The 16344-nt window shown below is 35.8% G+C and overlaps 1 protein-coding gene across 1 annotated transcript in view; it reads right to left on the reverse strand.

Annotated features, from left to right (window-relative positions):
- LOC137656835 (uncharacterized) overlaps positions 1-16344 on the reverse strand; it is an 80340-nt gene that overhangs the window by 14497 nt on the left and 49499 nt on the right. Inside the window, exons 2-5 of the mRNA XM_068391161.1 lie at positions 13931-14037; positions 12749-12960; positions 9552-9687; positions 8442-8650 (exon numbers count right to left, since the gene is read on the reverse strand). Coding sequence (XP_068247262.1) covers positions 8442-8650; positions 9552-9687; positions 12749-12960; positions 13931-13997 — 624 coding nt within the window. The 5' untranslated portion in view covers positions 13998-14037. The remainder of the gene's footprint in view (positions 1-8441; positions 8651-9551; positions 9688-12748; positions 12961-13930; positions 14038-16344) is intronic.

The raw sequence follows: 16344 nt of genomic DNA on the forward strand, positions 1-16344 counted from the left end.
ATAATTCCATAATTTAATAAACCCTTTAGAGCCCCATCTTGCTGAAGGATTAGACTTCTTAAGAGGGACAGTGAAAGTAATTTCACCTTGGACCAAAAATTAACAAGAAAATGTCAAGTTGAATATCAGTCTCCTCCCGAAAGCCAGACAGGTGGTCATGAAGAATTTAATAAATAAGTGTGCATAATTCATACCGTCAGTAGACATGCAATTCTATCGTTCCGTAGACAGGCGAAGTCATGCCGTCAGTAAAGAGGCATATTCATGTCGTCAATATAGAAACAAAATCTTATTGTCATTAGACAGACAAAATCATACTGTCTTTAGACAGGCTAGTCCTGCCTTCATTGGATACCCGAAATCATACCATTGGTAGACAGGGAAATTTATACAGTTAGTAGACAGGAAAATTCATACTGTCAGTAGACAGGCAAGTCATTCCTTCAGTAGATATAGGAAATCATACGGTCAGTAGACAGACAAAACCATACCGTCAGCAGACAGGCAATTCTTGCCGCCAATTGCCTCTGGGAAAGAGTGTTTGGTATTCATTAGTTATATATAAAAGCATCAACGAGATGATTATCTATGAGGACACCAGGAAAAAAAAAGCAAAGAAGAGCCACAAACATATAAACAAATAGATAAATATCTTCTTAGTATTATCTGTTTAATAGTTCTTAAATATTTATAAAAAGAAAGAACATAAGTATATTGATAAATAAATGAGAATTACATATAATAACAATTAACAACAAATGCAGTATTTTTAGTTCACTGCAGGACAGAGGCCTTAGACATGTCTATATTCATGTCTGGTATTTGGTCAGTTTGCATATCCACGCTAACCAGTGTGAATTGGTGATGAAGGGAGACTTTCGTCTGATCGTTCAAAGTAAACCAACATAGTATGGATGACCCTGACTACTATGAGATTCAGGGCCCCTGTAACACGGTTTTTTCGCAATAACTTTTTTTCTATGAATTTCATAAATATAACGCTTATTCAGAATGCACATTATATCTACACATAAATTTTGACTATATTCTGCATTACGTAGGTTGAATAAATTTGGTACTTTATTAAGTAAAAGTGACGATTTTTGAAGACGTGCCAACTTACTCAGAGAAAAGGTTTCGAACGCACTCGTTACGTAACTTATGACGGCATTTCTTCTCTCTTTCTCGATCGATGATTGGTTATACGTAACGAAGGCTATACCTCTGCCAACAATAACATAAAAGTGTAAATAAAAGCAAAGCAGTACACCTTTATGAACTCTGAAACCTCTCCACTGAGAATTGTCATAATGAACAAACGAACAAAATATGTTAATAAATACAAAAACACTTCGATTATTTGTCTAACTCCCAAAATAAGTTTCCTAAGAAATTACAGTCTACTTTATAGGTCACAATCAGATTGACAAAGTGTATGGAATAGTTGGTAATTTTCAAAAACGTTGTAGACCAGCTTGGTTTGATAACTGCTATATCCAATGTCAAGCAATTTTTATTCATTGTCTATCTACCTACCTATTTACTGTAAAAAAAAAAAAAAGGTAGCCGGTACTGTATTTTGGCTTTAAACCTTCACCAATAATTATCGTCAGAATGATGACTTCATGAGACTCCACCCACTTTGGCCTCGTTATGAATCAGGATAACACTGAAGGCTATCATGGGCATTGCTGGATCAAAAAATTCAAATTCTGGCTATAAAAACTCATTTCTCGAGTAGTTGTAAGAAGTGCTAAATGATCCTCAATGATCCCAGCAGTTGGCCTAAACGTTTAATTCATGCATACTACTGTTGCGGCAGTACTGCTACAGTAGTATTACTACGCCAGCACTGATACCCCACCCACATCTATGTATTGTTCCGCCATTCATAAAGTCTTTGTCACTGTGCAATAAGCCATGGCCTCCTCAGAAATTAAGTTTAACATTAGATGATAGGTTATTTCATTAAGCTGACAAATTATGGCAACTGGGTATGTTATTGCTGAAGTTGAAGCTAAAGATAAAGTATGGTATCATTCCTTCATTGCATTATCATCTTTACTACTATTTGTTTTGCTACATGTAGTAAATATTTTAAATTATAAATGAATTATGTTCACTTTACTTCTATAGATTCCCATTAGATGTACAAATAAAACTCCTAAAACTATTCATGATTTATTTACAAAATGCAGTCATGCCCAAAACATAGCCAGCACGTTCGTACGCTTTAAGAAGAAGAAAAAAAATTATATGGGATGATCCGTTGGTCTGATGGAGATTTTAGCACAAAAATCTTATTTTAACAAAAAAAGTTATATAAAGACTGTTTACATACAATCTCTCTCTCTCTCTCTCTCTCTCTCTCTCTCTCTCTCTCTCTCTCTCTCTCGGTGGCATAGTGAATAGTTAATGGAAATGTTCAAAAGCCTGAATGACATTACAAGTATTATAATCATGTTACGCTAAATACAAATCAGACCATAAACATTGGATTTAAACTAGAAACTGAATAATTACCTATTCAGGCTATAATAGATATGGCCAACGGCTTTCTCATGACTGTATAAAGTTGCAAGTTGTAAGACAAATGCAGGTTTGCAACCACGGGGGCAATTCCAAATCCTGTTAGCCATTCTTGACTGTTATGGGTTTCAGAGCAGATGGAAGAAGGTGAATGGGTGTCTGGTGGATGGGCGGGGCAAAATTTTGTCCAAAGGTGTTTACATTGCTTACGTAATGAATGTTTTCGACTCTTGGCTCGGTATCACTGGCCATGGCGTCGGCTGGATCATTTTTACTCTATAAAAATTAAAACCATCGGGTTTAGGTTATTGATAATGCTGACAAAATTTGTGTGTGGTTGTAAAATATACATATGTCAACTTTCAGCTACACCCGATGCTTTGATAAGGAGCAAAGTCCAAAAAACCGTGTTACAGAGGCCCTGAATCTCATAGTAGTACATCTTTTGTGATCATGGCAACGCACAAACTCTTTCACCACCTTAAAGTATCCCCACTCAGAAAGGAAGGTATAACAACAGGTGGATATGAATTATGTAGATCAGGAGTTGAAAGGATAATGGGTTGAAAAATAACTGTGAAAGGAGTATTTTACTTTCAGAATCAATTAGTGTTTATAAATAAGATAAAAATTACGGTTTTAAGATTTAAAAAACTACATGATACATTAACAACGCTTACTTTATTTTTTTGGTGACGGATAATATTCAATGTTTTTAAATCTTGAAGATGATTTGGCTCAATTGTTATTTCCGTAGCAAATAAATATGATAATGAGTAAAAGTAGAAAAAAAATCATTTTAAAAATTTCGAAATTAATGTTTTAAAAGCCTGAAAAGTTTATAGTTCAAGTCCAGAAATAAAGTTTATAGTTCAATTTGTGATGACAAAAATATGAAATAGAGGAAATATTATCGGTAAACCTCTGGTTATATCTTAGGTATATAATAAGTTACAAATTCAGTGAAATTTAGGTGCTTGGAACCTAAACGCTCCAGAGGTTAACTAACTCATTGAATTAGGCCTAAATTATTCTGAAATGATTTTCTTCAGATACAAATCTCATATACGATAAAGAGCAAGTGACTGACCATATATAAACACACACACACACACACATATATATATATATATATAGAGAGAGAGAGAGAGAGAGAGAGAGAGAGAGAGAGAGAGAGAGGAACAGTTATACCCTGGGGAGAAAAGGTATCCTTAGATTTACACTAGGAAACCGCACTCTCCCATGCCGAACCAGTGGACTGTAGTTAGCAAAAGGCGAGGGGATGGGAAGGGTTGAATCTGTGTATGAAATCTATCTAAATATTTAACATTTTTACAGCTCTGATACCCTATTCCTGGATAATGCCATGGTCTTCCGCTGTCTTGGAGTGGAGCCCTCTTGCTTGAGGGTACACTCAGGTACACTTTTCTATTTTATTTATCTTCGTCTTGGTTTTTTTTAAGTTTTTATAATCTATTAAGATCCGTTTTAATGTTGTTACTGTCGTTGAAATGTTTTATATTGTTCATTACTTCACTTGTAGTTTATTTACTTATTTCCTTTCCTTGCTGAGTTATTTTCCCTGTTGGAGCCCTTGGGCTTATAGCATCCTGCTTTTCCAACTATGGTTGTAGCTTAGCAGGTATATATATATATATATATATATATACATATATATATATATATATATATATATATAATATATATATATATATATATATATATATGTATATATATATAATCATTACAAGTCAAGTAGATCATCTCGGTCTCTTTAATTAATATCATCATCTCCTCGTCAAATACTATATTTGTTTAATACAATGAAGCACTTTCCTCACATTCAACCCTGTTTTGATATGCCCATTATTAATCCAATTCTCTTGCACTACGTATGGAATTCACCGTTTAACCTTCTACTTGTCCTTGTTATGCGCTAATGTAATTAAATTCACTGACTGTGAAAGAACGAGAGTACGTCATTGCGCTGTTGTTATTCATTTTGTTTACTGGCGTTTAGAAGGAGATGTGAATAGCACTATTATGTTGTGTTGGATCTACATCTGTTTTTGAGGGTGTTTGTTAATTAGATATAATTGGTAATTGTGCAGATATATATATATATATATATATATATATATATATAAAACTCCTGTATAGAATTTCTGCTCTTCAAAAAAATGTATGTATAAGTGTGGTTGCTTAGTTTCTTTTATTGAAATGCAGAAGTAAAACTACAGGGATAACTAGGTTATCACAAAAACATGTATACAATTAAAATCACTCAGATTCCCACAAGATGTCTTTCAACTCACAGAAACTTTTAGCATTTTTACCACTCATAGAGACCACCTTAGTGTTTCTACAGTCATGGAAACTAATGTAGAATTCCGGTTACTTGGGGACTGATATCTAGTCTTCGTTTGCATATAATTTCTGAGACTCATGCGTCGTCCTGTTTATATTTTGGCTTGTCTCAGAAACCTGCAAAGAATTCTTAGTTCACAGAATCATGTATAGATTACGGGCTGTTTTCACTAGTTTGTGTAGAAATCCAGTGACTTAGGCTGTTCTAACTAGTTCAGGTAGAAATCCATTGACTTTAGGCTGTTCTCACTAGTTTGTGTAGAAATTCAATTACTTTAGGCTGTTCTCACTAGTTTGTGTAGAAATTCAATGACTTTAGGCTGTTCTCACTAGTTTGTGTAGAAATCCAGTGACTCTAGGCTGTTCTCGCTATTTTTTGTAGATACCCAGTGACTTTAGTCTGTTCTCACTAGTTTGTGTAGAAATCCAGTGACTTTAGGGTGTCCTCACTAGTTTGTGTAGAAATCCAGTGACTTTAGTCTGTTCTCACTAGTTTATGTAGAAATCCAGTGACTTTAGGCTGGTCTCACTAGTTTGTGTAGAAATGCAGTGACTTTAGGCTGTCTTCACTAGTTTGTGTAGAAATCCAGCGACTTAAGGCTGTTCTTACTAGTTTGTGTAGAAATCCAGTGAATTTAGGCTGTTCTCGCTATTTTTTTGTAAAAATCCAGTGACTTTAGGCTGTTCTCACCAGTTTGTGTAGAAATCCAGCGACTTAAGGCTGTTTTCACTAGTTTGTGTAGAAATCAAGTGACTTTAGGCTGTTCTCACTAGTTTGTGTAGAAATCCAGTGACTTTAGGCTGTCCTCACTAGTTTCTGTAGAAATCCAGCGACTTAAGCCTGTTTTCACTAGTTTGTGTAGAAATCCAGTGACTTTAGGCTGTTCTCATTAGTTTTTGTAGAAATCCAGTGACTTTAGGCTGTTCTCACTAGTTTGTGTAGAAATCCAGTGACTTTAGGCTGCTCTCACAAGTTTGTGTAGGAATCCAGTGACTTTAGGCTGTCCTCACTAGTTTGTGTAGAAATCCAGTGACTTAAGGCTGTTCTCACTAGTTTGTGTAGAAATCCAGTGACTTTAGGGTGTTCTCACTAGTTTGTGTAGAAATCCAGTGCCTTTAGGCTGTTCTCGCTATTTTTTTGTAGAAATCCAGTGAGTTTAGGCTGTTCTCTCTAGTTTGTGTAGAAATGCAGTGACTTTAGGCTGCTCTCACTATTTTGTGTAGAAACTCAGTGACTTTAGCTGTTCTCACTAGTTTGTGTAGAAATCCAGTGACTTTAGGCTGTTCTCACTAGTTTGTGTAGAAATCCAGTGACTAGGCTGTTCTGACTAGTTTGTGTAGAAATCCAGCGACTTTAGGCTGTTCTCACTAGTTTGTGTAGAAATCCAGTGACTAGGCTATTCTCACTAGTTTGTGTAGAATTCCAGTGACTTTAGGCTGTTCTCACTAGTTTGTGTAGAAATGCCGTGACTAGGCTGTTCTCACTAGTTTGTTTAGGAATCCAGTGAGTTTAGGCTGTTCTCACTAGATTATGTAGAAATCCATTGACTTTAGGCTGTTCTCACTTGTTTGTGTAGAAATCCAGTGACTGCAGGCTGTTCTCACTAGTTCGTGTAGAAATCCAGTGATTTTAGGCTCTTTTCACTAGTTTGTGGGGAAATCCAGTGACTTTAGGCTGTTCTCACTAGTTTGTGTAGAAATTCAGTGACTTTAGGCTGTTCTCACTAGTTTGTGTAAAAATTCAGTGACTTTAGGCTTTTCTCACTAGTTTGTGTAGAAATCCAGTGACTGCAGGCTTTTATCACTATTATTTATAGAAATGCAGGGACATTAGGCTGTTCTCACTAGTTTGTGTAGAAAATCAGTGACTTTAGGCTGTTCTCACTAGTTTGTTTAGAAATCTAGTGACTTTAGACTGTTCTCACTATTTTTTGTAGAAATGTAGTGACTAGGCTGTTCTCATTAGTTTGTGTAGAAATCCAGTGTCCTTAAGCTGTTCTCACTAGTTTATGTAGAAATCCAGTGACTTTAGGGTGTTCTCACTTGTTTGTGTAGAAATCCAGGGACTTTAGGCTGTTCTTACTAGTTTGTGTAGAGATCCAGCGACTTTGGGCTGTTCTTACTAGTTTGTGTAGAGATCCAGCGACTTTTGGCTGTTCGCACTAGTTTGTGTAGAAATCCAGTGACTTTAGGGTGTTCTCACTAGTTTGTGTAGAAATCCAGTGACTGTAGGCTGTTCTCACTGTTTTGGGTAGAAATCCAGTGACTTTAGGCTGTTCTCACTAGTTTGTGTAGAAATGCAATGACTTTAGGATGTTCTCACTAGTTAGTGTAGAAATCCAGTGACTTTAGGCTGTTCTCACTATTTTGTGTAGAAACTCAGTGACTTGAGGCTGTTCTCACTATTTTGTGTAGAAACTCAGTGACTTTAGGCTGTTCTCACTATTTTGTGTAGAAACTCAGTGACTTTAGGCTGTTCTCACTATTTTGTGTAGAAACTCAGTGACTTTAGGCTGTTCTCACTAGTTTGTGTAGAAATCCAGTGACTGTAGGCTGTTCTCACTGTTTTGGGTAGAAATCCAGTGACTTTAGACTGTTCTCACTATTTTGTGTAGAAACTCAGTGACTTTAGGCTGTTCTCACTATTGTGTGTAGAAACTCAGTGACTTTAGGCTGTTCTCACTATTTTGTGTAGAAATCCAGTGACTTTAGGCTGTTCTCACTAGTTTGTGTAGAAATCCAGTGACTGTAGGCTGTTCTCACTGTTTTGGGTAGAAATCCAGTGACTTTAGGCTGTTCTCACTAGTTTGTGTAGAAATCCGGTGATTTTAGGCCGTTCTCACTATTTTGTGTAGAAATGCAATGATTTTAGGATGTTCTCACTAGTTTGTGTAGAAATCCGGTGACTTTAGGCTGTTCTCACTATTTTGTGTAGAAACTCAGTGACTTTAGGCTGTTCTCACTAGTTTGTGTAGAAATCCGGTGACTTTAGGCTGTTCTCACTATTTTGTGTAGAAACTCAGTGACTTTAGGCTGTTCTCACTAGTTTGTGTAGAAATCCAGTGACTTGTAACAATAGTAATTAAGATGAATAATGGAATACTGAAACAAAACCTTACTGACTGAGAAATAATTTTGGATCATTCTAAGAATATAGGAATAAATTTACAACTGCTCTCATAAATTTCAACTGGTCAAAAAACCTTCTAATAGAATTTAACTTTTAAAATGCCAGTTGTTTCGGTTCGAAGTATAGATTTTAGGTTTTAGAAATATTGTTGGGTCTTCCAAGTCTATATTAGATTTAAATGTTTAAAATACTGATTGCTTTAGATATATATATATATATATATATATATACACATATATATATACATATATATATACATATATATATACATATATATATATATATATATATATACATACATACATACATATATAAAATACCCATTATAGAATACTGATTACTTCAGATCCAAGTATAAAATTTGGACTATAGAATTCTAGACCACGTAATACCACGTAAGACTCCGTTTACTCACAGATATCTGTATTCTTCTGCCCTTGTCGTCGGTTTGCGCACTGGGTATGATACTCGAATGCCCTGGCGGTTCTTGGTAATTGATATACCACGAGAGAGTCACGTCCGGGTACGACGGACCCACTAGACATCGGGCCCTAATGACGTCGCCCGGTCGCACCCGGCTGGAGCCGGATAAGCCGTGAATTTCCGGGCCCCATAGTGGAATATCTGGAGGGAAAAGATAAGAAGAATATTATCAACAAATAGCTTATCATATTTCATTAGTGAGCTGTTGCTCACATTCAGCTCTGTAACACACGTCAAGTATCCTCTTCTCACAGTTATTTCTAAGGAAATATCTTATTTATTTACTTACTTATGTGTAGCACATGTTAACCTTCCCCCTCACACGTGTATGTTGATTAGATAGTGAAATCGTGTTTATAAAGTTATAATTAAGAAATCAAGTTGCAATAATAATATAGCATACTTGAACAAGGATTGCACATTATTCATAAAGGATGTCTCTAGGATGTAATGCCCTTCATTACTATTGAAAGATGCCTTTTAGGAGGTAATCTCCATGGTTATTTATGAAAGAGGTCTCGAGGAGGTAAAGCAATTTAATTATTTAATAAAGGAGACCTCAAGGAGGTAATCCTCTTCCCAAATTCATTAAGCCAAAGCCAACCTCTCTCTCTCTCTCTCTCTCTCTCTCTCTCTCTCTCTCTCTCAGTATAAGTTTGTAACAACATCAATCATTCAAAGAACTTTATCTCTGTTGCACACAAAAAGCATAAGCTATTGATTGTTTCATTATTTTACATTCTCTCTCTCTCTCTCTCTCCTCTCTCTCTCTCTCTCTCTCTCTACTTTATTTTCCTTCACCATCTTGCTCTCATATTTTCGCCATGTCTCTTGCCGTTATCAAAACATAGACTAACTTAAACTCCTCTCTCTCTCTCTCTCTCTCTCTCTCTCTCTCTCTCTCTCTCGTTAATTCTCTTCTACATTATTTTCCTTAACCATCATGCTATTCAATTTTCATCATCTTTCTTAGAGGTATCAAAACATCACTAACTTCAACTCTCTCTCTCTCTCTCTCTCTCTCTCTCTCTCTCTCACTTACCTAAAACGGTCATATTTCGGGCGTGGTCATCCGTTTCGAAGAGGGGTTTATCTCCCATGACCTCGCAGCGGAAGGTCCCCGACGTCTCCTTCGTCACCTTCTTCAGGACGACGCTTGAGTCGTCGCTTTTGCCCTTCTGTGGAGAGAGAGAGAGAGAGAGAGAGAGAGAGAGAGAGAGAGAGATTGTTGATGTCGGTATAAGTAAGGGGTAGTTTTGATGATGATAAAAGAGTTGAAAATTGAATAGCAAGATAGTGAAAGCAAAATGATAATGATGAAGAAAATTAACGAGAGAGAGAGAGAGAGAGAGAGAGAGAGAGAGAGAGAGAGAGAGAGATGTTATATGTAAATAATTTTAAAAATAGTGAAAATCAGTATAATTGCAAGAGATTCAGAAGGTGAAAAAAATAATAAACGAGAGAGAGAGAGAGAGAGAGAGAGAGAGAGAGAGAGAGAGAGAGATAGACGTTATATGTAAATAATTTAAAAAATAGTGAAAATCAGTATAATTGCAAGAGATTCAGAAGGTGAAAGAAAATAATAAACGAGAGAGAGAGAGAGAGAGAGAGAGAGAGAGAGAGAGAGAGAGTGCGCAAAATGTTTTATTAATATTCCCAAATGCCTTGGTGTGAGACCATGGTTTTAATTAAATCATTTACCATCAGAACTTAATCCGTCAGGTGTAATTAATTGAAAGAAGGATTTATACATATTGCAAAGCGCTCCTTTGTTTTGGAAAGTTTCATTGTGTCCTGTTTAGTGTGTTTGTCTCTTTGATCTTGTGGCCGCAAACTATGCATATTATATATATATATATATATATGTATATGTATATATATATATATATATATGTATATGTATATATGTATATATATTATATATATATATATACATACACATATATATATATATAACTATATATATAACATACATATATATATATATATAATATACATACATATATATATATATATACATACATATATATATATATATATAATATACAACTACAACAACACAAATGCTGCCGTTTCTAGTCCAGTGAAGGATTTGGTTTGCCCAGTTTTCATCATCACTGTGGCCAGTGCGAATTGGTGAAGATGGGAGATTTTTGTCTGATCGTTCATGGCGTCTGTGGTTGTGTGTGTTATGTTTTATACATACATTAATTGTATGCATGTATTTAAGTATGTGCATATACGTAGGTATGGCGTACAGTTACTACCCTCCCCATTTGGCCTTCACAGTGTTTGACTCCATGTCATGTGGTATACTGTTATTGGTTGGCTTTGCCTTAACGTTCTAATGTCAGTACTTGCAACGAGAGTCATACACTAGTACTTGCAATGACAGTCATACATTAGTACTAACAACGAGAGTTATACACTAGTACTTGCAACAACAGTCATACAGTATTACTTGCAACGACAGTCATACACTAGTACTTATAACGAGAGTCTTATAATAGTACTTGCAACGAGAGTCATACACTAGTACTTGCAATGAGAGTCCTGTAATAGTATTTGCAACGAGAGTCATACACTAGTACTTGCAACAATAGTCATACCCTTTGTACTTGCAACGACAGTTATACAATAGTACTTGCAACGAGAGTCTTACAATATTACTTGCAACGAGAATCATACACTTGCAACGCCTGTCATACACTAGTACTTGCAACGAGAGTCTTACAATAGTACTTACAACGAGAGTCGTACACTAGTACTTGCAACGAGAGTCTTACAATAGTACTTGTAACGAGAGTTATACAATAGTACTTGCAATGACAGTCATACACTAGTACTTGCAACGAAAGTCATACAGTAGTACTTGCAATGACAGTCATACACTAGTACTTGCAATGAGAGCCTTACAATAGTACTTGCAACGAGTGTCATACACTAGTACTTGCAACGAGAGTCATACACTAGTACTTGTAACGACTGTCATACACTAGTACTTGCAACGAGAGTCGTACAATAGTACTTGCAACGACAGTCATACCGTTGTACTTGCAACGACTGTCATACACTAGTACTTGCAATGAGAGTCCTACACTAGTACTTGCAACGAAAGTCATACACTAGTACTTGCAACGAGAGTCTTACAATAGTACTTGCAACGAGAGTTATACAGTAATACTTGCAACGACTGTCGCACACTAGTACTTGTAACGACAGTCACACCATAGTAATTGCAACGAGAGTTATACACTAGTACTTGCAACTACAGTCATACACAAGTACTTGCAATGAGAGTCTTACAATAGTACTTGCAACGACTGTCGTACACTAGTACTTGCAACGACAGTAGTCACACCATAGTAATTGCAACGAGAGTTATACACTAGTACTTGCAACTACAGTCATACACTAGTACTTGCAATGAGAGTCTTACAATAGTACTTGCAACGAGAGTCGTACAATAGTACTTACAACGAAAGTCGTACAATAGTACTTGCAACGAGAGTCATACAATAGTACGTGCAACGAAAGTCATACACTGGTACTTGCAACGACTGTCATACACTAGTGCTTGCAATGACATTCATACACTAGTACTTGCAACGACAGGCATACCGTAGTAATTGCAACAAGAGTTATACACTAGTACTTGCAACGACAGTCATACACTATTGCTTGGAACGAGAGTCTTACAATAGTACCTGCAACGAGAGTTATACAGTAGTACTTGCAATGAAAGTCATACACTAGTACTTGCTACGCGAGTCTTACAATAGAACTTGCAACAAAAGTCATACAGTAGTACTTGCAACGAGAGTCATACACTAGTACTTGCAACGAGAGTCATACACTAGTACTTGCAACGAGAGCCATACACTCTTATTTGCAACGACAGTCATACAATAATTCTTGTAATGAGTCATACACTAGTACTTGCATAACCATTCTTGTATTAGTATTTTTGCATTTTTATTAGAACTTATCAATGATCTGATATTAACTATTTTTTCCAATACCTATATTGGTAATTTATTATTAGAATTTAATTTTGAATATATGTCAGTACTTAAGAAGGCCATTTTATATAAGGAATTTCTCGTACATCAATGTCATTACTTACATCACGATATAACATGTGTACCTAATTTTACATTAATACCATTACATTGATATTAACACCTACTTCGCCACTAATATCAGTACTCACACCTACATTTGCATAGCAGTACTCACATCAACATTCAAGTGGGGCCGCGGGTAGACCTTGACTGGCGGATCCTTCTTGGGCACATACTCGTAGAACTGGTCCACTCCCCGGTACCACTTTATCGAATACAGCGGATCCGGCCTGTCCGTCCGATGCTCGTAACTGCACTTCAGTTGGACGTTGGTTCCGGATACCACGACAGGCGGGACGCCTAAACCCGTGACGCGAATACTCCACCCTTTAGGAAGTAGGTACGTGTACAGTTGGATACAAGAATTCGCGGTCCACCCCGCTCTGAGGGACCCTTACTGCGCGACGAGTAACCAGATAGTGTGTGGATGGATGGAAGAGGTGGTGGGCGGGGCAAAAGGACTTGTCGTGCAGTAAGGGTGTGGCTAGGTGACCTATCTCAGAGCAAGTTGTGTCAAGATTTCTTGTGTCCAACTGTACGTGTGATTGTACATAATGTTTATGGCAGGATTAATCGTTTTTATTTGTTTCAGGATATTTAATTTGCTTTTATTATACGTCCCCGAAAGTATTGTTTACATAATACAGTTAACTTTTTGTGATATTTTCAAAATATTCAAGTAAGATCTAAAATAGTAAAAAAATTTAATTACATTTTAAAACTATTTTATCTTTAATATTGGTAAAAAACCATTTACTGGACACCTTAAATAGTTTGATATAAGGAATTTCAGTATAACTTGATAGACAGAATGAAATGTGCTGATAGCTTGTCTTGAAATCTTGCTTCAATTTTTATTTTTTTTTTTTTCAAAATCGTTAACTGGATGAAATATAATACATTTTTTCGTGATTTTATTTAGAAAATATTGCTATTGAAATAATTATATTAGAATAAAAAAAGAAGACTATCATATAAATTACAGTAAACATTTTGGCTGAAATGTTTTAAAGATTTAATCAAAGAATTTAGTCGAGAATATCCTACTGTGACAAAAATTCCCCAGAAAATATTAGATTTGGAAAAGCCAACTGCCAATTTATCCTGAAGACTTTATCATCAAAATATCCTTTACATTCTTCAAAAATTACTCAACTGAATAAAAGGAGAATAGATAAAAACATAAGAGAAAGACCCCGAATTTAAAAAAAAAAAAAAAAAAAAAAAAAAAAAACAGACGGAATGAGAAAAATCGCGAATTCATCCTTTAAAACGTAGTGAAATATTTGAGTCGTACCGTAAGTGACAAGCGGCAGGAGAAGAAGAAGACGCAAGAGCGGAGTGACGTCACCAGCTTTCTCCATTCTGGCGAGGTGAAATTTCGCCCCGCTGGAATCCGGCTACCTGGAAGCAAGCAAGAAATTGATGTTATTGCTATTATTTTCGTTTACTTCTTGGGAGCAAATATGGAAGAGATTGGGGAATTTTATTAAAGTTTTGGGAGCTCGGTTGTAAGAAGTTCAAATTTGCAGCGAATAGTTTTGTGTTGAACAGGCTGATTTTATTATTATTATTATTATTATTATTATTATTATTATTATTATTTGCTAAGCTACAACCCTAGTTGGAAAAGCAAGATGCTATAAGCCCAGAGGCTCCTTCAGAGGCTATGGCACTACCCAAGACTAGAGAACAATGGTTTGATTTTGGAGTGCCCTTCTCCTAGAAGAGCTGCTTACCATAGCTAAAGAGTCTTTTCTACCCTTACCAAGAGGAAAGTGGCCACTGAACAATTACAGTGCAGTAGTTCACCCCTTGGGTAAAGAATTGTTTGGTAACATCAACGTTGTCAGGTGTCAGGTGTATGAGGACAGAGGAGAATCTGTAAAGAATAGACCAGACTATGAGGTTTATATGTAGGCAAAGGGAAAGAACCGTAACCAGAGAGAAGGATTCAGTGTAGCACTGTCCGGCCAGTCAAAGGACCCCATAAGTCTAGCGGTAGTATCTCAACGGGTGGCTGGTGCCTTAACCAACCTACTACCTCTTTCATAAATATATCTATTTTAATGTTGTTACTGTTCGTAAAGTGTTTTATTCAAGTTGTTCATTACTTTTCTTGTAGATTAATCATTTCTTTGTTTTCTTTCCTCATTGGGCTTTTTTCCCCTGTTGGACCCCTTGCGCTTATGACATCTTGCTTTTCCAAATAGGTTTGTAGCTTAGCTAGTAATAATTATCATCATCATCATCATCATCATCTCCTCCTACTCCTATTGACGCAAAGGGCCTCGGTTAGATTTCGCCAATCGTCTCTATCCCGATCTTTTAATTCAATACTTCTCCATTCATCATCTCCTACTTTGCGCTTCATAATCCTCATCCATGTAGATCTGGGTCTTCCAACTCTTGTAGTGTCTTGTGGAGCCCAGTTGAACTTTTGGTAAACTAATCTCTCTTGGGGCGTGCGAAGAGCATGCCTAAACCATCTCCTGATATTTGACAGTAATTATGTCAGGATGCCAGAAAACTCATATCAATCAATTAATTGATAGAAACGGCCGCATTGGGAACTTATCCCACTTGGTGGGGATGGGTGGGGGTATTGTTACTTAAGCTGACGTCATTAAAGCAATGAGATAGTCTCTCTCTCTCTCTCTCTCTCTCTCTCTCTCTCTCTCTCTCTCTCTCTCTTAATGTTTTCACTAATTCCACGAAGTTACAGCCATTGTTATAGAAGTTCTAAATTAACAAGGGCGATCAATAGAAACTTTCGTAATGCACCAGTTCTGTCCTACACTGAAATGTAATTATATGAAGACCCTTTTCGAAACAGACTTCTGCTTTCTATATTCTATTTTGATTACTTAGATTACATTGAGTAGATATAGATTACTAGAAGGGGTTTTATTGTCTTATTCGAATCACTTTATCTTGTAAGATTCACTTATATCAAAGACATTTTTAACAAATAGTACTGTAAAGGAAATTGGAAATTATCACGACGAATATGTGGTTTTACTTGAAGAATAGTGTTAGAATACTGTATAGGTCTTAAGATTTGCATTTTCAAAATCTGGTAGGACTTTGCTATGTTTATTATTATTATTATTATTATTATTATTATTATTATTATTATTATTATTATTATTATTATTATTATTATTATGACGTCTAAATATTTAGATAGACATGCATACATGTATACATACACAGATTCAACCCTTCCCACCCTCTTCCACTTTCCTAACTACCACACGGCAGTTTGGGCTATTTGTGGGAGATTGTCGTTTTCGAGTGATTGCCGCTCATCGTGACAGGAAAGATATATATATATATATATATTATATATACAGTAATATACATACATATATATATGTGTGTGTATATACATATATATATACATATATATATATATATATATATATCCAGACACTCATTTATAGGAGTCATTCCCTAATACGAAAAGAAATAACCCTATTTAAGGGCAATATAAAAAGCTGCTTAATTGAATTTAGTGGTGGAATGAACATTATCAAAGCTTTGAATTCCGCAAAAGTAGTTTGACTCAATTTTATTTGCAAATAATGTTGCACCAATTTCTTGAATCCACATAAAAGGTGAATTAGCATAATCACTTACGACGAAAATAGTATTCATACTAGAATTCTACCAAAAGGAAGTGAATTAGCACAATTTGTATAAAAAGAC

Source organism: Palaemon carinicauda, chromosome 17 (assembly GCF_036898095.1).
Source record: "Palaemon carinicauda isolate YSFRI2023 chromosome 17, ASM3689809v2, whole genome shotgun sequence".
Lineage (NCBI taxonomy): Eukaryota > Metazoa > Arthropoda > Malacostraca > Decapoda > Palaemonidae > Palaemon > Palaemon carinicauda.